Here is a 24,613-nt window from a genome sequence, read left to right on the forward strand (position 1 = left end):
GGGTTTTAATTCCAAGGAATCTGGGTAGAATGTATGTGGTCCAAGTTCCCAAGATGGTCAGTGCAGGTATATAGATAATGCTGGACTTCCTAGCACTAGGGAGACTGTACAGTCTGTACTAAATTCTCTTTGTGGCTATCTGTTCTGTTTGCTGAGGGCAGCTTTAGTGATTTCCTGTTGTTTGTGGAGGGTGGTATGTTTGCTAAGAAAGTCTCTCAGGTAAGGCATGATATGCCTGTCTTTTTGTCCTTATATACAGAAAGGGGCAGGAAAGTGGGTGGAGTTCCTTGTGGCTACTTTGTGCATGACAAGGGAGCTGAGTGGGCAGCCTAACTGGGAGAGAAATTTGGGGGAGGGGATTATATTGAGGAGTGGTTAAGGCCAGTGTCTGTCGATTTGTGATTGCCTGACTACGATCCTGTAAAAACAATAGGTCTGAGGAGGCATGGCCCAGAAGAATGAAGAGGCCAACACAAATAAGAGGTCCAGTTGGTGGCCCAGCCCCAAACATTGGTCCAGGAGTTTTTTGGCTAAGAAAGGATTCATCTGTTTAGCAAGCCATGAGTTAGCAGAAGAGTCACAGAGATACTTAGGGGTCCTCAGGAGAAGCTGTGGGGTGTAGCTGTGGGGCATGGCAAAAAGACGAAAAGGGCCACTCAGGCCAAAGGAATTGGAAATGGGGAGGGAAGGGTCCAGCTAGGGCGACAATGAGCAGGAGCATAAGAAATGGTTCTATCCCTGAGGCGAAAGACAGCTGAGTTGGAGTCCCCGCAGGATTCGAGGAAAGCCCATAGGAAAATGCAAAGTGTTTTACAGGTCTAGGCACTTTGCCTTTAGTCTCCACGATAGCAGTTGAGGCCAGAAAGACCAGTCCTCTGAAACAAGGGAGGGACGAAGGGCACGTGCCACACTGACTCCACATGGGATGGGATTACTACGCTGCATTGTGTGGGTGACGGGGAATCCAGCACCTGAGATGGCCCAGGGCCTGTAAGTCTATGGGCAGGCCAGTCTTCAGCTGCCAAACCAAGACGGTCTCAGAAAGAACAGGAACAGGATAGTAGCCCAGAGGCAGATGAAGCAGCCGCCACTGGGCAAGCTAACTTCCAGCGGGGTCTCCCACAGAAGGGAAATGGCTTAGGGGGACCCCCAGGCTGCAGACATTCTCCAACCCAGTGACCATGCTTTGTTTTTGTTTTTGTTTTTGTCTTTTTCCTTTTTATTGGTACCGGGGATCAAACTCACGACTGCCTGCTTGCAAGGCAGGCACTTATGCCACTGAGCTAAACCTCCAGCCCCCCCAGTGACCATTCTAATGGCATTTAAGGCACCTGGAGGAGCACAAGGGATGCTCTCAGTTCCTTGTGGTCAGCTCAGAACAGGTAGGTTTGTGGGGAGTCTTAGTGCAGAGGCATGTACCCACAGCTCAGAAATACACTGTTTGAAGCCCTTCCATCTCTGTTATTAAACCTTATAGGTCCTGCTGTGAAGTTTGAGGGCCAGCCTCAGTTTTGTAGTTTTTTATGAATATCTGGTGCTGACTAGATAATAAAAGGCATCTTTAGGACAAGTTTCCCCTCTGTCTCTTCTGTAATGCTGTGAATTGCCTGAGAACAGCAGCCAGGTGAGCCATCAAACAGAATAGGATTTTCTTCCCTATTTTGAGTGCTTTCCTTTAACTTGTCAAAATTAACTGCCTATGGGCTGCCTTGAGAGGTCCCTCTACTAGTTAGAAGACCATGTGATCTTGGTTTGCTGTATCTTGGGCTCCTGTCTGATGTTTCCCGATTTGGATCATCCTGGGGAAATAACCTGGAACAGCCCACCAGAAGATCAGTTAGAGGGTGTCTGCATTCCTCCCCCGTAAAACTGGGCCAGGGAGATCACATATTCCCATTCATCTGGGGGAGAGAATGGAGCTAAGGATAACATTTAAATCTACCCAGGGGAAATCATGTGATTGGGCCAACTGTTGGGACTCTTGTATATGTTGGGTGGGATTGGAGGAGAAAGAGACCAGATGCTGACTAATTTGGGAGAGGTCTGTCAGGGAAAAAGGGACATGAACCTGTTCACTATTCCCTCTGCCCCTGCCACCTCATGGAGCAGTAACTGAGGGGCAGGGGACAAGGGTTTGGAGTCAGAATGAGGGAACCAAACTGTTGTCCAGACTGAGTATGAGATAGAGGAGGGCGAGCAGGACAAGGAGGCCAGATTCAGGGGGCAGTGTCAGATAGCCAGCCTGTTTAGCAGGGAGAGCAGTAGCAGAGGGTTTGACCAGGGACTGACTGGAAGTGTCAGGAGTCGAGGGAGGTTGGGGAAAGCGGTTATCACTGTGGCCAGAGCCTGTAGGGGAAGAGAGGGTGCAGTGCTGCCTGTAGTCGCTGCAGGAGGTGCAAGGAGCTGCCAGGGGAGCTGCCAGTGGGATCTGTTGTCAGTGAGGCGATTGCCTCTGGTGAAGGGGATGCAGATGAGAGGGAGAGAAGAAAGATTGAGAAATCGAATGAGGCATTCAAAGTGGGAATGTTATGGAGTGTAAAGAAAGCCTGGCCATAGGGCATCTTTGACCATTTGCTCTGCCTGCAACAGTAATTGTAGAAGTCCCACAAAACAGAGAAACAAAAGTTCTGTTTTCTGGCCAGCATAAGTCATTGTCCAGTTTGTAATGTGGCCATGTGGTGTTGCAAAAGAATACTAGACTTTTGGGCTTCAGATTGGGGTAGAGACGCAAAGGTTTTAGGTGTTTTAAGAGACAGACTAGGGGGAAGAAAGGGAAAATAGAAGAAGCAATGTTTCTCATGGAGAGCAAAGAGGGATAATTGTCACATCTAACATGACAAAATGAGAGTAGCCCCCTGGTCTACAACAAACATCTCCAGTTGTGGAGGGCTATACTGGAACTGAGTGAACAAAGCAGTTGTCACCACTATAGATCAGACACTAAGAGGGGACAGTTCTTCCTGGAGGGTTTTCCATGACAGTGCTGGGTTTATAGACATGAAAACAGGGCAAGTCTCTCTCTATCCCAGGGGGTGTGAGGGTGGAGAGTAGAACTAGGGGGCAGCTACAACAGTAGAGAAGGCCTCAAAGGCGTAGAGTATCAAAGGTGCAGAGAGCTAAGGAGCAGCTGCATGGCAGCTGTGGGTGAGGGGAAATTTTAAAGGCATAGAAGTATGAAAAGGGGGGGGGGAGCTTATCAGATCTGAAGCAATCAGAGTGGCAGGATCCAGGGAACTCTCTGGAACACTGGAGCGAGATCCAGGGGCCAGTGTCAGCAGTGACCTCAGTAGGATGAAAGGCTCAAGAAATGGTGTGAGACCCTCCAGGAAAGGACTACCCTATCCCAGATTTCCAGCACACCATGTGTCAACAGTATACTGGAAACCACCTGTTTTATGTGAGCAGGCTGGGTTAGTTCTGTCTGGTGCAGACAGGATAAGATTATAAATGGTTTCAGCAGCTGGCCAGAGGAGAAGTTAAGTTTTTATAGGATTTGGGAGTGAGGTTTTCATCCCAAGGAATCTGGGTAGAATGTATGTGTTCAAAGTCCCAAGGTGGTCAGTGCAGGTGTGTAGATAAACCTGGACTTCCCAACACTGGGGAGATCGTATGTCCTGTCCTGAATTCTCCTTATGGCTATCTGTTCTGTTTGCTGAGGGCTGCATGCCACTTTAGTGGCTTCCTGTTGTTTGTGGAGAGTGGCATGTTTGCTGAGAAAGTCTCTCGGGTCAGCAATGGCAGCTTTTCTTTGACATTTTATTTCCCCGTGGTCTTTCTAAAAAGGGTTAAAGGTTAACAATGCAGTGATATAGTATGTTTTAACACTGTCTATCAAGCAATAAACTCTGATGTTTTCCATTTGCACAGATAAATCCATTTAACACAGATCTTACGTCCACTGCTTTCCTGTCTGCTTTTGTTCCATTTGCATGTTTGACTTTTAATAACAAGTAGTTTCGCATTGATTTTAAATGTCGTTTCTGCTTTCTTCTCAGTATTACTGCTGTCACTTTGTGTTTCTTTTGTTTATTGTAACTATGATTGACCCTGCCTGCAGGTAAGTCCAGGGAGACCCTAGAGGGGGAGTGGGGATAAAAACAAGAGACACAAAAGATGGAGACAAGATGAAGAAGTCCAATCAAGTCTCGTTTATTGAGGAGAGGAGTAACAAATATATAGGGTATTGGGGAGGACGGAGTTGGGTTCTGAGATGTCAGCAGGTAACTTAGCAACAGTGGCAAGACCAAGGGTTATAGGTTAATTCAAATTTCCCGGGCTCATAAGGCGGGCTGATTAACATAATTCCTGAATAGACCAAACAAGCTAGGTAGGCAAGGTGCTGCTTAACTACCAAACTTAACTCCTGGAGGATGTTAAGGTGGTGCGGCCTGCAGATAAAAGGTGGCAGCCAATTACAGGTTTTCCCACATATGATGAGGGGCATATAATATGATCTTAGTTCTAAAGGAACAGTATTAGATTAAAAAGAATTAGATCAACATATCTCATTATGATTGTTACCTTGTTTACTATTCAAAGTAAAAAAGAAGAATTTATGTTTTCTATAAGGATACGCTTTTAGAAGTAATCCTTCTCTTTTTTTAGAAAAGATGCTGGAATTATAGAATATAGTTCTTTGGGATAGTTATAGCTGTAGCCACTTTTGCAATATAGAAAAAACTACACTAAAAAGCACACAATGAATGAAATGTACCTAGGGTGAGGCCAATGAGGATGACTTTCTAAGCACTAGTTTAGAAAAAAAAAAACTGAAATATACTTAGTGCATTTTTGCTATCTTGCCATTCACAATTAATTTTAACTAAATTTAATTTTGACACAGTGTATGTTTATTAGTTTGATTTATAAATTAATAATATTTTACTTAAAAAACAGAAATATTGAGTAGGACTTAAAAAGAACAGTTTTGAAAGAAGTCTTTTCAAAAAGTGAAAAGTGAGAGTGTTGTTTTGATTAGAATAATTTTGTTTTGTTTTGTTTGAGACAGGGCCTCCCTATATAGTTCAGGCTGGCTTCGAACTTACAGTGACTCTCCTGCTTCAGCCTCCCAAGTGCTGGAATTACCTAGTGTGCCACCAGGCCTGGCAGTATTAGAATAATTGCATAGCCTTTTAGAATAGTTCATAGTTTAGAAAAAAATATTTTGCTAAATGTGTTAAATGTGTCTAAATGAGTATTTTAAGTTCTAAATACTTTTGTTAATTCTTCTAAGAAAAAGGCTTTGATTGCATTACTTTTTATATATTATATATATTCATAGTAACTCTTCGGGAAAAAAATAGTTTTTGTTCTAAATTTAACCTTAAAGTATTGTTATTAATGAGCTACAAAGTAGAACAATAAAAAAGTTAAATTCAGCATATTTCTTTGACTATATTATGAATGGCTGCCTTTAAGAGGAATGATACACATTACTATAGAATCCTTTTTTTAAAATTATTGCTGTTTGTTAGTTTTCTTTTTGTGGCATAGATGTGATCACTTCTAGAGAGCAGATTTCTTCTCCTGTGCACTTCACCTCAGAGTTTAATGCTTGTATCAGTTATACCTATTCAAATGTCTTATATTTTGAGCACATCCATTTATTATGACAAAACCTAAAAATGAAGATGAAAACATCCCAATTTTTATTCAAAGTGAAATACAGCTTATGTAATTTAGACATTCAAAGCAGCAGAGGCTTCCACGTTAATAGCTTTGGATGTTATATAAAGAACCCATGAGGTGGTTTTTATAGAATGAGCAATAGTAGCAACAATCAATTTTTAGGTACGTTTTAGGAACTTATTGACAGTTTTGTAAGATTCCTCCAAGGAAAAAAGTGAAAAATAAAGTCTGAGAAGTGAGTTCCAGTGTTTACTTTGTGGAATTATAAACTACTAGCCTAGACATGTCCAACACTTTTCTTTCAGATCGGCAAAACCCCCTTAAAAACAGTCACCGTTTACTCCTCTTGTCACTGTTTGGGTCAGCTGTCCATTTCTGAGACACAGGTTATAGGAGAACATGGTTTATTAGGCTCAGGGTTTCGGCCATGGTCAGCTGGCTCCAAGGCAGAAACATCAGGGCAGGTGTGTGCGGTGCGCAACGCCCTCACTTTACAGCCCCAGCGAAGCAGAGCACAAGGAGGAGCACCGGTGAGCCGTGGGCCTCCAGGCCAGGCCCCAGTGACCCTCTCCCACCCCTGCCCTGCCTCCTGACAGAACCTTCAGCGTGAGCCCCAGGGCACCTAGCTGGGAGCACGCAGGCTCCTCCTGGGAGTCTCTGCTGCTCTCAGGCTGACAGTTACCTAACTGGCACAATATCTAACATATACGGAATCTGATATTTCTAAATCCACCTCCAAAAGAGTTGAGTCGGTGTGCCTGCTGGTCCTGGAGTGCCCTCGTTTGGGTGGACACTGCATTCAGCGCGTGTTGCACAATTTCAGCTGTTTGCAGTGGCTGTAACCAAGAGCTGAAGCAAGGGTTTTGCTGGACATAGCTGCCCTCTGGGAGGTACTCAGAGGCTGGGTGTTTCCTGTTTGGTAAATTTCCTTTAAAAGAAGGAAGGCAGGAAAGCCCATGATCCCTCTCTCCATTGTTTTTCTTTCTGATAGGCAGCAGTTGTTTTCAGGTTCAGTACGCTGCGCTTGCTTTCACGTTAGGTACCTGTCAGCCTGCGTATCCCGTTCAGTCAACATTGTCTCAGACTTGCCACGTGATAAAAAAACGTGCTTTCAGGTCTCATCATTTAAAAATATGGTTAAATTTAGATCTAGCTTATTTTTAATATCCCTAAAATTATTATTTTTTTTACTATTGTTTTGGAAAACTCTCAGCCATTTATTTTCTGTCCCTTTTAGAATGCTAATTACAGGGCCGGGGATTTAGCTCCGCAGCATAAGTGCCTGCCTTGCAAGTGCAGGGTCATGAGTTTGATCCCCCGTATCCCCCCCCAAAAAAAGAATTCTAATTATATTCACATTGGACGTTCTCCCTGTGTTCCCATATGTCTTCATTTTGTTTGGTTTTGTTTTCCTTCATTTCACGACTGAGATTTGAACAACCCAGGGAGAATCTTCACACTGAGCTGCATCCCCAGTCCTTTTTTATTTTTTATTTTGAACATCATCTCACCAAGTTGCTGTGTTGCCCTGACTGTGCTCAAATTTGTAATCTTCCTGCCTCAGCCTCCAGCAATGCTGGGTTTATAGTTGCACACCATCCAGCGCAACATGTGCCACATTTAATCTGTACATTTTCTGGGATCTTGGCCTTCGAGCCCTGGTTGCCTCAGGAGCTCTCCGGGTCTTCAGAAGATATTTTTAGTGTTCATGTAACTTTTCTGGGTGTTCTCTGTGGCAGAGTGGTCTGCTGTCAGTCTGTAGTAGCCAGAAGCAGAAATCCCAGAATTTTTGTAGCACATGAGTGTGATCTTGTCTATAGTAGAACCTTTCGGTGCTCACCCTGTTTTGTACGATTAACACACTGAGCTTCCCAGGCCTCACAAGATTCAGTGTTGTCTACTGACTTCCCCTCTGCTCCCCACTCCTCTATGGCTGTGTCTAATCTGCTGTTTAACCCCTCTGTGTAGTCTTAATTTCACTTATATTTTTAGTTCCAAAATTTCCATTCTGTTTTTTATGGATTCTAACTCTCGAATGAAACTTACATCTGTCTTGTTCCCTTCACACACATTAAATCTCGCCCCAACGGTAAGCTGCAGTACTGTCATGTTACGGTGGTGTAACTTCAGATCTTTCTCTTGTAGGCTGTCGATACCTTAAAAATGTTTGAAAAGAAGGACAGCAGAGTAAAAAGTGCAGCTGCAACCAACCTCTCATTCCTGTACTACCTGGTAAGTTTGTTTCCGTGTCTGCAAGTTGGACACGTGGAGTTTCACATGGCTCAAATTGTGGGAGCCTTGACAGAGGAGCCTTGGTGGTGGCAGGTGCTGGGCTGGAGCCTGGGTTTGCAGACCCATGAGTGAGAAGACCGTGAACAGGAGGGAGGGAGAGGGACTGTGGGAGCAGTGAAGCACCAAGAATTGGGAAGTATACAGCTGTGAGGTGAGCCAGAGGTGGGTTTCAGCTCTGCGCTGGTAAGGATGACAGTCTTAGGTTAAGTGATTCAAATAAAGTTATGGCATTTATTCAGTGCCTACTGCATACCACTCATTAAAAGTACTAAAGTCTTCCTTAATTTGAAACAGAGGAGATGGGGTGGGTCAACTACAAAGAAAGGCTCAAAGCAGAGAAGAATAATGTAATGTTGGTGATAAGTATCTGATAAATTCAAAAGAGCTGAAGAGCATTTTACTTATGGCTTTCAGGAAAGATTTCATAGAAAAATCTTTTTGATGACCACAGTACAGGTGAGAGGAAGAGGTGTTTGGAGGAGAAATCAGTGATAGCACAGAGACAGGAAAGTTCTGGGCGGCGGGGAGGAGGTGCGCAGGAGAGTGGTGGTGTTTTGTGGAACTGTTTTCCTGGTCTGTCCTTGAGCTTCCTATCTGTGTGCCGCGGAGATTCACCACCATTATCCTGGAAGGCACTGTCTCCTCCCGGAAGAAAGAGACCAAACCCTGGCTGACAGGGGCTCCCAGGTGTGACATGTGCTGACCTGAGAAGGTGCCGGTTGCATGTCCAGAGGGTGCTGAATAGGGAAAAAGATTCTGAGTTTGTGTCTGAACGTAGTTAAAATTGGTTTTAGTGATGGTGATATATTCAAATAGAAATGTGTCCAGAAGGTACAGGAACAGCACTCAGAAGAAAATCAGGATGGAGATAAAATTTAGTGGTCATCTCTTGGTGGTGACAGCTGTATACTGGACTGTCTCTCCACCGGGGAGAGCAAGGCCCAGAACTGAGAACTGACTGTGGAACAGGAATACTCTGAGGAGGCAAGCATGAAATTCGGATCAAGACAGGAAGAGAGCCAAGACAGTACTGATGTCTGGGAAGTGAAGGAGGGCACTATTTCAGAGGAAAGCCATGGCACTGAGCACCTAAGGCCAGCAAGATGAAAGACGCTGGCCTGATAAGGAGATTCCCTGGCAGAGCCCTTGAGGGGTGAGGGGAGAGTGCTGGGAGGAACAAGTTTGAACAGCAGGTGGCTGTGATAGAGCTTTCTAGGATCCCTGGAGCTTTCTAAGATGCCTTGTCCCCTGTGGGAGAGAAGAGACCAGGAATTTATACCTTGACATCAGCCTGCCACCCAGGAAGAGGGTGAAGGGCCTCTGTCTTCAGCCCAGGGTGACTGCTAGGCAGGTGTCCTGGGCTCATGCCCAGCAGTTCTGAAGGACAGATCTTGGAGTAAAACATGGTGTCCGTCGTACCATTAACATTTTGATTTTAGAAACTCATTAATAAACTTACGAAAATGTTTTAATTAGTGACCAGATCTTCACCAAGTTGGATAAATATGCTGAAGGTACAACTGTATGCTGGATAGCAAAAATCTGTTTTGCATTTTAAGATAGTTTATGGGACTGTGTGTGTGTATGCGTGCGCACGCACATGTGCATTAAAAATGAAAAAAGAATTCAGTGAGGTAGAGAAATGAGTCTGGCCTGAAATTGTATATGACACAGAATAGAAAATAGGTCCTTGCCCTCCAGCATATAGTTGTACCATTTCTGTTGCTGTGTGATGAGAATCTCCCAGATTGAGCTTCAAGTAACCACGCATTTGCTCGCATTTGACCCATGAGCTGAATTTACCTGCTGGTCCTGCCTGAGGCCAGGAGGTCCAGGTGCCTCCTCGAGCCTTCAGCTGAGCTGTGGTGCAAGGCTTATCCTGGCAGGAACATCCCGGACTTCTCTCACAGGTCTGGGTCCTGCGAGGGAGGACTGCATGCACAGCTGCATACCAGTCTCCTGCGCACTGACCTGGTTACTGCTTCCCTGGGAGGAGCACACCCAGGAGAGAACGGTGTGTGACTCCTGGGAGGGTGTTCTCCTGCCTGCTCCTGAACCCCAGCTAGGCACATCCTGCCGTGAGCCACACATACTGAGTCCTCCCGAGACTCTGAGACTACAGTCACAGAGTCAGGCTTTAGGCCGGGATCTACATCAGGTCTGAATGGGTGAGCTTTCTCAGGTGCAGCTTCTCTCTTCTGGGAAAGATCTAGATCCTAAGTTCTGTGAACAGGCATAGCATTTGGAGCCCTGCACATTCATTTCGCCACATGGTGAGAGAACAGGATCGCTTTCTGACTCTCATCCAAAGGAGGAAGCCGGAGGCACATGGCAGTCACCAGTGTTTAGCAGTTCTAAAACCAGTTCGGCCCTAGCCTAGAGAAAGTCTGTGTTGCTTGATTAGAGTGCTTCCTGAGAGTGGTTCCTTTATCCATTATTCTCTGTGGTCCAAGGCTCTGCCTGTGAGGACATCTTTCTTTTACAAAGGAAATAGCGTATCTGATGGTTTTAAACTTTCTCAGCCTGCTTTCTGCCCAGAGAAATTTGGGGTCAGAGGCTTGTTCTTGCTGTCCCTCCAAGCTACCAACACTTTCTTCAGTCCACATCCTTAAGAAGTCTGAGGGTTTTCTGTAATCTCATTGGCGTTTACTTCACAGCCCAAGAGCCTGGTCTGTCGTTCTTCACAAGCCAGACCCCTTCTGCCTAGGTGCACAGGCTGCTGTGTCTGGGCTCTTAGAGGTTTTTCTACCTAAATGAGGTCTGCATAGACACGGCCTTAAGTCTTTCTCAGATGTTTACAAAAAGTGTTACAGCCATACCCCTGAATTGATTTGTCCTTCTTGGAGAGTCTCCTGCTACCAAGATAAACTGCTGGAGACGTGAAGTGATTTTTCTTCCAAGCAGCAAGTCCTGATTCTTCTATATTTTATCTGAATTCTGTCTATGAACTGAATAGTTCTCTCTTTAGATTATCTGTTTCTTCTTCTACTCTATACACAGTGAAAATAAGATGTTTGGCATTTCAGCAGCCTGTCTAGAAACCCCTGCCCACAAGTGCACGTTTACTAGGTGCCCGTTCTGCCTTCCAAGTGCCAGTTTTCCCAGATGTTGTAACTACAAATGTTACTTGCCATTCACACACCCTCTAATAGCAGTTTCTTCTCACCCTTTCAGACTCTGTCAGGTTCACCAACTCCAGTGCCCAACAGCTGCCCCTCCTAGCTTGTCTAAATTCTGCCTGCTGCGTAGTCAAAAAAAAAAGGTTACCAGGCATAGTGGTGCACACTTGTAATCCAGCACTCGGGAGGCTGACTAGGAGGATCTCTGTGAGTTCAAGGCCAGCCTGAGTTGCATAGTAAAACCCTGTCTCAAGAAGACAAAAACAGTTACATGTTTTAGTTTTCATGACAGTAGTGTCCACTTACAGGTGCTAGTTTCTGCATTAGTCAGAGTCCAGTCACTTTCTCGTCACTGGAACAAAATATTCAATGCCTAAATCTTAAGAAGTTTATTTTGCCTTACAGTTTCCGTGGGTTCAGTCCATGGTTGACAGGCTCCAAGGCAGCAATGGCATGAGGAAAGAGCATGGCAGGGAAAGGTGTTCTTGCTGCGGAAGCCAAGTACAGGGAGGAAAGGGAAGAGCCAGGGACAAGAACACACCCTTCTAGATCGTGCGGCCGAAACCTGACTTTTTCAACCAGGCCCCAAGTCTGCACACACAAGAGTTTTAGGAGACATTTTAGATCTGAGCCATAAGATGAATGTTCTTGGCAGCATTCCTCATAACAACCAGAAGGCAGGTAGAAGCAACCCAGTGTGTGTCCACAATGAAGAGATAATCAAAATGTTGGATATCTACACGATGGAGTGTTACTCAGCCATTAAAAAGAGCAAACTACTGATATCTGTGCTGGAACTTTGAAAACATTATACTGAGTGAAAGAAGACGCATATGCTGTGATTCAGTTTGTGTCAGCTGTGCAGAGTAGGCATGAAGAGGAAGGGCAAAATTAGTGGTTGCCGGGGCGGAGGGAAGGAGAATGAGGAAAGACTTCTAGTGGGTGTGGAGTTTCTTTGTGGGGTGAGATAAAATATTCTGGAGAGAGGGAAATGTGGGTGATAACTGCACAGCTTTATGAACATATGAAATGCCACTGAATTAGATATTGTTAAGGGTGCATTCCAGGATGTGTCAGCATCTTCATGTTTTAATGTTCAACTAGGGACAGTCTCTGGGGGCATTGTGGGAGAAGGGATATGGGAAATAGTCGCGGAGGAGTTTTGGTGTTAGAGACCTGAGAGGACTCACCCTCAGTCAGCAGGTGCCTCTGTCATCCAGACGCTGCCACAGGGCCAGAGGGCATATGTGAGGAGGTCCGCAGGAGCAGCAGACTCTGTGCAGCTGCCACAGGGGACACAGTGAAGCCCCCACCCCCGGGCAGGACAGCACAGTCAGGGGAAGAACTGCAGTGAGGACAGGGCGGTGTTTCTGGGCTCTGCACATCCTCCTCCACGCGATCACACGAAAACAGCCTTCCAGATGAGATGAGCACTTGCTCTGTCGGCTCCACATTCCAGATGTTACGGGAGCTAGGCAGGAAAGAAGCTTCTCGGGAATGTAGTTCCTGGCTTGGCCAGGCTGACCTGGCACAGCTGGCCACACCACTGAAGAACGGCGAGGTTCCCACAGCACATGAGTGTGCCCAGGTCCCACAAAGTGACCAGTGAGGGCGAGGAGAAAAAACAGTGACCTCGAGGCTTGCAGGACCCTTGCAGGCAGGGCAGGGAGGACAGAGATGCCTTCCAGTTACTTCAGGTAGGTAGGATGGGAGGGCTCTGCAGCAGATGAGGACAGGGAACTTGGGCGTTGAGTATGGAGCCACCTGCATATAAACAGAGTTGTTATTTAAGCCATGAGATTAGAGAAGTCAGTCATAAGAGTCTCGGGTGGCTGGGCTTGACAATTAAAAATCTTTTGTATAGCCTGTGAAAACCAACATACGTAAAATATTTGTTTTTCACCATTATCTATAACCAGAAAGTCTGTTTATTATATCTAACCTCAGATCAATTTGAAAAACAATTTGATGAAACTCATTTGTAATATTTCTTATACTCCATTTAGGAAAATGAATTTGCACAGGCCAGCAGCTATGCAGATCTAGCTGTGAACTCTGATAGATATAACCCATCAGCTCTCACTAATAAAGGGAATACAGTTTTTGCAAATGGTGATTATGAGAAGGCAGCTGAATTCTATAAAGAGGCTCTAAGAAATGATTCTTCCTGTACTGAAGCCCTTTATAATATTGGTAAGTGAAACAAAACTTGATGTTTGCATTATTTGGGCTTTTCCCCAACTCATTCTGAGGAGACTCTTGCAACAAAATGTTGGAAGGAGGATTACCATTGCCTCTTTCTCTTCCCTGCCTTTGGGAGTCTCAGAAGTACATCTCACTGCTTCCTGCAAACACACACACCACCACCACCACCACCACACATCTTTTCGCTTGGATCATTATTGAAGTTTCTTTTAAAATTTGCTTCTCTCTGCATTGGCGTTTTGCTTGTTTCCTTTGTTCTTTTCACATTGTGAACTCTTGTCAGTTATCCCATGAGCTTAGGCTGTTCCTAGTGTTTCAGAGTTTGCGTCCCAACACTGCGGGGAGACTGATGGGTGTACCTGCACAGGAGACCTGTTTCATCTCCTCTGGTCTTAGTTGGGGACCTTCTTCCCAGAGGAGATGCTAATTTAAAGGAAGAAGGAGGGATCCTGGCAGGAAGTACAGCCTTAGGTGGAGTCCGGAGAGGCTCCCTGACAGTGACTCGCTGTGTTGGAGGAGAGGAGAGCACAGGACCAGGTGTCTGAAGAGTGTTACTGGCCAGGAAGGAGGACAGCAAAGGCCTTCACGTGTGGACTTGCTTGCCTAAATAGACGTTTGTCCACTTTATGAATTTTAAATATTTCCCTACCGTTACGTTCCTTTTTTCTTCCTCCCTCCCTCGCTGTTTTCCATCCTTCTTCCTTCCTTGCTCTTTTCCTTCCTTTTTTCCTCCCTTCCTTCCTTTTTCTTTCCTTCCCTTCTTTTCCTCTTTCCTCCCTCCCTCCTTCCACCTTCTTAGCATTCCTGGGACTCGAATCCAAGGCCTTGAGTGTGCTAGGCAAGTGCTCTACTGCTGGGGAGCAGCATCCCCAGCCCTTGCTGGTCTGCCTTTGACTTTGTTTATATTTCTTTTTAAAATTTCTTCTCTTACTAATTAATGTAGTAAAATTGGCTTTTTAAAAATTGGTGACTTTGTTACTCTGTGAAGCCCTTCCCTTGCCCAAAGATTATGAAATCATTTTTCTATATAAATGGAGTACCCAGGGCCGGGGATATAGCTCAGTGGCACAGTGCCTGCCTGGCAAGTAGTGTGATCATGAGTTTGATTTCTAGTACCCAAAAAGAAAAATGCTTGGGACCATAAAAGTATTCTGGATTTTTTAAAGTTTTGAAATATTTACATATATTTGCATATATAATACCTTGGGGATGAGACCAAGTCTAAGCACAAAATTCATTTTTGTTTCTTATTCACAGAGCTTGAAGGTAATCTTATACAATATTTTTAGTGCATCTGAATTTTGCTTGTGAAATTTTCTATTTGTGATGTGTTGGAGCTCAGAAAGTTTCAGATTTTAAACTTTTTGTATTAGAGATGCTGAAAGTTTATTTCACTTTCCTACTCATACAGCTTTGTATTTATATGTAGCTTTTAAATAAATTCTTAATTTAGTTTTTGTGAAATAATGACCTACGTTTTTTTCTTCATGTATAATCCCCCCTTTATTACCATTTATTACCCCCCCACACTGATTTGAAACGCCCATGAACTAACTTCTATATCTGAGTCAATTTCTGAACTATTTTTTATCTGTTCTTTTTATCTGTGTGCCTATTACTCCGTTTAAAATCCATACCATGCTTTTAAAGTCACTAGAGCAGTCAGATCAAATCACTAAAGCTTTGTAATGTTTTGTAATGTTTGTTGTCTGCATAAATTGTTCTTTTAAAAAATTGTCAGTTCATCTTCTCATCTGAATGAACATTTGCATATATTTAAAAAGTCATTCTTTTACTCTGAGTACATTTATGCCAATAATCACACTTATAGATGTTTTTTTTTTTTCCTAAGGCCTTACCTATAAGAAGCTTAACCGGCTAGATGAAGCTTTGGAGTGTTTCCTGAAACTTCACGCAATTCTGCGGAATAGTGCCCAAGTGCTTTACCAGATAGCAAATGTGTATCTTACCTGAAAAAAATTAAGGGTAGTCATTAATTCAATAAGTGGTGATTGAGTGTCTGTGCTTAAATGAGTCTAACCATCAAGGTAATTCATGAGGATAGTATTTGAAGTAACCATGAAGGTGATCTAACTAGCATAATTAGCATGTGATGAAAATATTATGTGATTCTGTTTTTAAAAGATCATTCATGGGGCTGGGGATTTAGCTCAGCATAAACGCCTGCCTTGCAAGCAGGCAGTTGTGAGTTCGATCCCTGGTACCAATAAAAACGAAAAAGACAAAAAAAAAAAAAAAAAAAAAAAAAAAGATCATTCGCAAGCTAGGAGTGGTGATATATGCCTATAATTCCAGCACTTAGAAGGCTGAGGCAGGAGGATCACAGCAAGTTCAAGGGCTACAAAGTGAGTTCAAGGCCAGCCTGAACCATATGGTGAAACCCTGCCTCAAAAAAAAAACAAAAAAAAAAACCCATTCACACACTTGTAATTCTAGTACTTTGGAGGCATGACAGGTTCTAGCCCCAGCTGGGCAACTTAGCCAGTTAGTGAGACCTTATCTCAAAATGAAAAACTATATATCTGGCACAGGCCCCAGATTTGATCCCCAGTACCACAAAAATGCATGAATGAATGAACATTGCATTGTTGAAGGTATTTGTAAATAGTTGAAGCTCATTTATTGATTTGTGAGTTTGAATGATGTATTTGTTTAGCTGTCATGTAGACATAATAAATTCGGCTCTCCAGAGACCTTACTGTGCAGCACTTCATATGAACTCGTTCGTTCCATTCAGCCGGTGTTCGTTCCTCGAATGTGTGCTGCATGTGCCAGTGTGGTTTCAGAGCTCTGGGCATTGTGGGACTATAGAGTACTGCTCTCGCTCCGTTTCTTCCATGACTCCTGGCTTTCTTCAGTTGTTTTTCGCCCACCCACGGTTAGAAAAGCAGACATTTATTCGTGCCTTTCATACTGCATAAAAAGCACATTAGTAAGGTTTGACCACAACATGGAGAAGAGTTAAAATCTTAGGTAGCTTTTTAAGTTCCTAATCTTGATATAAAGTTCATTTAAATATGTTCAGAAAAAAGTATGTTGTGAGATGTGCTATAAATTAAGTACTATGCACTACACTTTTGATACATTTTTAAATTTTTGTTTAAAAATTTAGTTTTAGAACAGATAGCATCATAGTTACTCCTTTTAGTTTTTTCATAGTTCTCTGTTCACTAAATTTCTCTGAAACTGTCACATCATAGTCTGGTATTGCTAAATTAGTGATCAAGTAATTACTATGTGTGAGGTGTCTGCCTCCCTTTTTAAAATGTATTTTTATTATTTGTTTGCACTACTGGGGATTGAATATATTAGGCAGGCAGTCTACCACTGAGCCCTTGGTCCTTTTATTTTTTTATTGTGGTGTCACATTTGTCACCATAGAGAACAGGAGACCAAGCTTAGAGTAGTAGCACGTGCCTATAATCCCAGATTCTCGCGAGCTTGAATCAGGATGGTAAACTTGAAGCCATCTGGGGCACCTTAGAGATTCCTTATCTCAAAAACAAAAACCAGGATAACCTTCCCTTGTAATGAATCTTTGGGTTGAAATATCTCAATTTCATTGAAACATCAAACATAAAAATAATAAGTATATAGTAACTATTCATGGGAACAAATTATTTGAGTGTATTTCGAGGTCTTACTAGGTACTAAGGAAGCTGCAAAAAAACTCCCTATTCTAGGGTCTACAATCAAGTTAGGGAAAAAACGCATGGAAAATACATAAAAATGATTCTTTTAATATGTTAGCGTGTTAAGAGTGACAGTAAAAATAAAGAGCAAAATAAAACAATAAGTCATAAAAGAAGGGAGATCATTCTCAAAGGGGAAGGGGCTCGAGCGATGAAGGAAGGTGTAAGAGGTGAAGAAGAGGAATCGGGATGTGCTGTGTGTCACGCACCAGCTCCACACAGGAATGTAAACACTATGCACTACACGTGTGTACTAATAAACCACAGTTAAAAAGAGTGGCGGAACTAACTGAACAAACATTGAGGCATACTTTAAGGACAAACTCGGGGCCCTGCCTTTCATAATTCTGGCAGAAACTTGGGAGTTGATCTCAGCGGAAGGTAGTGAAGCAAAAGGAGGAGGCAGACACAGAGGGCAGCAGCACTGCTGCGCAGCTCCGCCCCAGTTTTACCCTACTTCTAAAGCAGTCGAGGACGCGGACAAAGTGACAGTGATGTGTTCATGTTACTGACCTTTTGCTTACCAGTTAGTGAATTAAAAAGCTGCGTCATCCTTAACTGACATTGCCTAAGGTATGAATTAATGGAAGATCCCAATCAGGCCATCGAATGGCTGATGCAGCTCATCAGCGTTGTTCCAACTGACTCTAAAGCTTTGTCCAAATTAGGAGAGTTGTATGACAGTGAAGGAGACAAATCCCAGGCCTTCCAGTACTACTATGAGGTAAGTGTGTATCTTACTGTTCTTCTTGTTCCAGAATTCTGTGAATTTTAAAGTCAGTAGACCTGTAAAGTTTTAGACAAGCTTATTAATTTTTAACGGCATAATTTAAAATAAGGTATTTTGGAAATGTAAAATTATTTGATTAATTTTTAAAATGTACAAATTCATTTTTTGGCTAAAGCATGATTTATTATCCCCTTTTGATTCTTTTGAATAATATGACTCATGTCTTATAATATTATATCTAAAAATCATTTGTACATAATTGAAAAATGTGTCAAGCAAACTTAAGTTTTCCAGATCTTATTGTGGTCACACCAGTAATCCTATCACTTGGGAAATGGAGGCAGGAGGATTTTTGTGAGTTTGAGGCTAGTTTGGCTCCATTGTGAGTTCAAGACCAGCTAGACAACATAGCAAAGCCTTGTCTCAAAACAAATTGTAAGAAATCTATGACAACTCATACTTTTTTATTAAGGAATTTCAGGCCAGGGACTTAGCTCAGCAGCATAAGTGCCTGCCTGGCAAATGCAAGGTCATGAGTTCAATTCCCAGTACAAAAAAAAAAAAAAAAGACCAGGAGGATTAAGAAGTTTCCCATTGTGTAAATAAGTTCATTGAATATTAATGCTTTTGAGAGTATATTAAATATTGCTACTGAGGTTATATTGGCTCATTTTTCCCAGTCATACAGATATTTCCCTTCTAATATTGAAGTCATCGAGTGGCTTGGAGCCTATTACATTGATACTCAATTTTGTGAAAAAGCAATTCAGTACTTTGAAAGAGCTTCTCTTATACAGTAAGTTAACTAGAGGATTTTGTTTAATTAATGCATTGAAATTTTTATGCCTGTAAGTTTTGTATCTGATGGACCTTGTAAATGCAAGAAAAGATATAAAAATTTATGCATTATTTTCATTTTCTTGTATTTTATTCTTTTTTACTTGGTCTTTATTGTGGTAAAAATATTTCCTCTTTGCATAGAGTTTTAAAAATTCTTCTGTGAAGCTAGGTAAGACTTATGTATTATTTTAGTGACTTTGTTTTTAAAAGATTATTTATAGCTGGATGTTGTGTTGCATACCTCTAATCCTAGCACTGTGGGAGACTGAAGCAGGAACATCACAAGTTTGAGTCTAATGAGCATCTGAGATAAATACTTCTCACGTGAAGAAGTACAAATGGCAAATAAATATATGAAAAAATGTTTAACATCACTGATCATTCAAGAGATGCAAATTTAAAACAACTCTGAGATTCCATCTCCAGAATGAAAGGCTATTATCAGGAAATCAACCAGTAACAAATACTGGAGGGGATGTGGAAAAAAGAGGACCCTTCTCCACTGTTGGTGGAAGTGTAGACTGGTGCAACCACTGTGGAAACCAGTGTAAAGAGTCCTCAAAAACCTAGGACTAGAGGTTTCATTTGACCCATATATTCCTCTTGTTGGTGTTTTCCCAAAACAGTTAAAAGTATCATATCACAGTGACATGTGTGCACCCATGTTTATAGTGGCACAGTTTGTAATAGAGACCTTCAATCTCTTGGCCTTTCTTCTGCAATCTCTTTTCTTATTGGGCTGTTTAACTGATCATCTGTTCTCTTATTAAGGCCCTCAGTTCCTTTTTCCTTGTTACATTGCTACCCCTTCTGTGCCAAAAATTTTCAGTTATTGGGTTAATTCAACCATTCATCACATTACTCTGCACACCCAGTGAGGTACTATCAGAAACAAATTGTGTAGGGGCTGGGGGTTTAGCTCAGCGGCATAAGCGCCTGCCTTGAAAGCAGGCAGTCGTGAGTTCGATCCCCGGTACCAATAAAAAGGAAAAAGACAAAAAAATTTCATAAAAAAAAAGAAACAAATTGTGTGACAAATTGTGGTGGACAGAGTGGAGTTTTAATTGGATTGACTTTGGATCTGGGGTTTGGTGGAACATACTTCTAGGTGTGTCTGGGTGGGTTGTGGACACATGGCTGGAAAGGTTGATACACTGTGTCAACTTGAGAAGTTTAGGAGTTTAAGGGAGCCGGCCCCCTCACTTTATCAACATCCTCATCCTGTGCAAGAGGAGGGCAGGAGATGCTGTGAGTGCTGCACCTGCCCCATGGTGCGTGACCTGCCGACAGTGTATGGTAGGAAAAGAAGCTTGCTTCCCCACCCACTTTTGTTCTTGCCGCTTTTGCTGTCTTCTGTTGCCTTGACTGTTGCCCTCGTCCATGCCACCCTGCATTTTCTTTGGAGAGTAAGTATCATTTGAGTGGCTGTGTTTTGATAGCAAATTGAAAAGAAGTGGAGTGTGATGATTAAGGTGGAGTTTCAGCTTGATAAGCTTTGTGATCCACCCCACAGGGTGGTGAGCGTACTCCTGGGTGTGTCTGTGGTCTTGGTGCCATGGCCTCGTGGTCTGCGTCTGCTCTCCTACCCTTCATCCATGGTGTTTTCCCCTGCTTGCTTCCTTCCCACTATAACTCAGCAGCATTGTTCCGCCATGGTATTTGCCTTGGAGCCAGCTGATTTTAGTCTGAAATCATGAGCAAATTAAACTACTAGTCATTTATGTCGTATGTGTTGGATATTGTATATCAGTGACAAAAAGTAATATGCCAGATGTATTAATGCCACATGAACCTGTGTTATGTCAACACTGCTTCTCAGTCTTGTTTCTTCAATTCCTGTTTACTTCTAGGATCTTATCAGTTCCTCTCCCTATTTTATGCTTCAGTTTCTTTGAGAAGAGAAATTCCTTCAACATTTCTTTTTCCTGACAGAGACATTCAATGCATATTAATGACACCTTTCCTCTCTGTGAGCATTTGTTTTCTGTACCATCTTAATATTGTTCTTATATGCTAAATTTTTAATATACATTTTACTTTCAGTTGACATATAGTGTAGCATATATTTATGTATGCAGTCTTCGTTATGTAAATTTCACCTTTTCAATAAAAATATAAGCTCTTTAGGGATGAAGATGCTAATTCTTGTATCACATAGTTATTTGTAAATTATAATATGCCTGCCATATAATTGAATTAAGATGAATTTCTTATGCTTTTTTTTACTATAGAAACTCACCTTGTTATGTTCTGTATTTTTTTTCTTATTATTATTAATCTGATATTTTGATAGTTTAAATCAATAGTATCATTTTATATTTTATTTTGATCTATAAATCATGCTTAAGGGGATTTAGCTCATGGCATAAGCACCTGCATGCCAAGCACAAGGTAGTGAGTTCAATCCCCAGTACCAATAAATAAATAATAATGTCTTAGAAACTCAAGCAATTCTATCCCTAATTAGTCCATTCAATGTAGTTCCATTTTGCACAGTTTTAGAGAAGTTTTTAATGCATTTTATTATCATGAAACACTACCAGCATACCAGTATATGCATTACAGGAGCTCCAGAAAGGAAAGAAAGAGGAAATGACACAAAGTAATGGAAGAAATAATGGACAACAGTACTTCCAAAATTTGATCAAAGACATGAATCTACTACTCAGTGAACTCTAGGAAAAACTTAGGTCAACCATGAGACACATTATAATCAAACTATTGAAAGAGAATCTTGAGAGCAACAAGAGAAAAAATGACACTTCACATACAAGGGATACTCAGTAAGACTATCAGCAGATTTCTCAACAGAAACTTTGGAGGCCAGGGGACAATGGGATGATATATTTAAAGTCTTGAAATTACAAAAATAAGAAGACAAAAACAACTCGCAGTCAAGAGTTCTGTTTCCAGCAAAATGATCTTCCAGGAATGAAATATAAATTAAGACATTTCCTGTTAAATAAAAGCTGATATACAATGGGTTATATCCCACAAACTCATTATTAAGTTGAAAAAGTAATAAAAAGCCTCCTAAATTGGAAAAGATAAAGAAAAAGTATATCTGCTCACAGATATAGTATTATATGTAGAAATCCCTAAAGAATACATGCATGCACACAAAAAATAGATCTAATAAGTGAATTCAGCAAAGTGTAGGATATAAAATCACACAAAATTCCTTTGTATCTCTATACACATACAGTGAGCAGTATAGAATGAAGACTGAAAAAACAGATTTATTTATAACAAAAAAGATATTGAATGGAATTAAAGGAGACAAATAAATGGAAAGATGCCCGTGTTCCTGGATTGGAAGATTTAATATTGTTAAGATGACAGTGCTATTCAAAGCAATCTTGGGTTTAATGCAGTTTCTATCAAAATCCTAATATTTTATGGAAATAACAATAATCCTGATAGTCATATGGAATCTCAAGGGACCATAAATAGCCAAAATAATTTGAAAAGGAACAATATTGGAGGACTCACACATCTTAATTTCAAAATTTGCTTCTGTACTGCAGCAGAAAGATAGACATATAACACAGTAGAATAGAATCTGGAATCTAAAAATAAATGTTCATGTAACAGGTAAATTTCAACCAAAAAAACTTCAAAAACCAGATATCCCCATATCAAACAGTACATTTGAACTGTTACATTATACCATGTACAAAAATTAACTCAAAATGAATTAAACAACTAAGTGTAACACCTAAAGCTACAAAACTCTTGTGAGATCTTGGTAGAAAATATGACATTATTTATTGGAAATGATACCAAAAGCACAAGAAATAGATAAATTAGATTTTTTTTCAGACTTAAAAAACTTGCACTTAGCAAGAGAAAAGGTAAAAAAAAAAAACCACAAAGTAGAAAAAAATTTACAAATTATACATTTAATGAGAGATCAAAATCCAAAACTTACAAGAGCTCCTACAGCTCACCATGAGAAGCAACCCAATTAAAATGAGCACCAGTCTTGATAGACACCTTTCCAAAGAAAGTACACAAATAAATAAGCATATGAAAAGAAGCTCACCACCTTTAGTCATTGGGAAATGCAAATCAAAAGTAATGAAAGGCCACCTCAAACCTTTTTGGGTAGTATCATCCAAAAAAGGGAAAATAACAGGTGTCGGAGAGGACATGGGAAAACTAGAACCTTTGTACGCTGCTAGTGGAAATATAAAATGGTGTTTTATGGAAAACAATTTGACCATTCCTCACAAGGCTAAACTTAGAAATTACCATATGATACATCAGTTTTACTTCTAGGCATACACCCAATGGAAATAAAAGCAGAAACTCATAGCATCATCATTCACAATAGCCAAAAGATGGAAAACTCCCATGTTCACCAAAGATGGATAGATAAGTTGGGGTACATATGTATGCAATGAAATATTATTCCGCCAGAAAAAAGAAGCTCCGATACGTGCTGCACTGTGGAAAACCTTTAAAACATTGTGCATGCTAAGTGAAAGAAGTCACACACACACACACACACACACATGCTGTATGATACCACTTATATGAAGTACAGTAAATCCCCAACTTAGGACTGGGTTCTATTCCGAGAGAACATTTAGTAACTGGGATTCACTCCTGAGCCCAGTGTCTTCTCCACCTTTGACACAAATATACAATGTAAAGCATTAAAAAAAAAAAACCCAAACACAAAAGTACTTAAATAAACTATCTTTTACTTTACAGTTACCTTTAAAATGGTGGTACAGCACAAGTATGAATAAACTGTCTATTTCCACAATTCCCTGAAAATGGTGGTACAGTACAGTGCAAGACCTGCAATACAGGGATTTCATGGAGTTAGTAACTAGAGGAAGGAGAGTAAGGTGGAGTCAGGATGAGAAGAAAACAGCTACTATTCAAACATCCCTGGGTCATTTTTTCAAGAGGGTAGACAGAACTGAGTACATCAAAAGACACAAACCTGTGCCTTGTGCATGGGGTGTGAGCAAATCCAATCTAGCCCTCCAGGCCTATTGCTGATACTCCTTCAGCTTCTCCATCTCGCACCATGCTCCCTCCAGGGAGTAACCATCAGCCCGCAGGGTGAGCACCCACTGCACAGCCATAAGGGTTTCCCACAGACACAGCCTGCTTCTGCAGCACGTTCGAACCTGTGAGGTCCTGATGTGAGGTTCGCTCATATCTGTGAAAGCTTCTAACTGAAATGCTCCTAAGTCAGGGACTTACAACATGTAAAATAGGCAAATTTATAGAGACAAAAGAAATTACCAGAAATTAGGATGTGAGGAAAATAGAGTTATTGCTGAATGGTTGCAGGGTTTCTGTTGGGTAATAAAAATGTTTTAGAAGTAGTAGTGGTACTAGCTATACAGTGTCAGTGCAGTTATAATGCTGAACCTAAAGGAGTTAAAATGGCAAATTATATATTTTATCATAATTTTTGAAAATCTATGTAATGGGCTGGTCCGAATGCAGTGGTGTTTACAACTAATTGATCACAACCAGTTACAGATTTCTTTGTTCCTTCTCCACTGCCACTGCTTCACTTGACTAGCCTAAAAAAAAAAGAAAGAAAGAAAATCTATGTAATGTACTAAAATTATTGTATACTTTAATTGGATGGATTGTGTAGTAGGTGGAATATAGCTCAGTAACACAGGTGTTGTGAAAAGGATACATGCTGTGTGTTTTCATTTATGTAAAATTGAAAAACAGGTCCATGTTTAAAGTATTAGAAGTCAGGACAGTAGTCCATTGAGGAAGGAGAGTAATGTTGGTATTAAGAAACACAAATAAATAAAACTGTGCTAAGCGGTATGCTGAGAAATTCTTGCAGTTAGAGAGTATTTAAAACAGTCGAATTCACATTGGCTTTCAAGAGTGCACAGAAGTTGAAGCGAGTCTGCAGTCAGAATGATGGTTTGTGCAAATACCAGGAGTCCAGCAAATGTCCATGCTTCTTGGGAGTTTCTGTAACGTGAGATGTTAGGCAAGGCCTGGCAAAAGATGAGCTGGAGAACAGAAAAGGACTAGAAAGTAGATAAACTGGGTTAGAATCTTGAATTTAACATGTGGGTGGAGGAGGTGAC

At 41.5% G+C, this 24,613-nt stretch overlaps 1 protein-coding gene across 5 annotated transcripts in view; it reads left to right on the forward strand.

The window, feature by feature from the left end:
- The window catches only part of Ift88 (intraflagellar transport 88), a 134,733-nt gene that overhangs the window by 63,857 nt on the left and 46,263 nt on the right, over window positions 1-24,613 (forward strand). For all 5 annotated transcript variants that reach the window (XR_010041716.1, XM_003477388.5, XM_013141185.3 and 2 more), the window contains 5 exons: window positions 7,774-7,860; window positions 13,046-13,232; window positions 15,097-15,205; window positions 17,531-17,681; window positions 18,368-18,483. Coding sequence is in view for 4 of the 5 variants with exons in the window: in XM_003477388.5 (XP_003477436.1) it covers window positions 7,774-7,860; window positions 13,046-13,232; window positions 15,097-15,205; window positions 17,531-17,681; window positions 18,368-18,483 (650 nt within the window). In the remaining variant the exon portion in view is untranslated. The remainder of the gene's footprint in view (window positions 1-7,773; window positions 7,861-13,045; window positions 13,233-15,096; window positions 15,206-17,530; window positions 17,682-18,367; window positions 18,484-24,613) is intronic.

Source organism: Cavia porcellus, unplaced genomic scaffold, assembly GCF_034190915.1.
Source record: "Cavia porcellus strain 051 isolate PalLab524CR breed Dunkin Hartley unplaced genomic scaffold, mCavPor4.1 scaffold_21, whole genome shotgun sequence".
NCBI classification, from domain to species: Eukaryota; Metazoa; Chordata; class Mammalia; order Rodentia; family Caviidae; genus Cavia; species Cavia porcellus.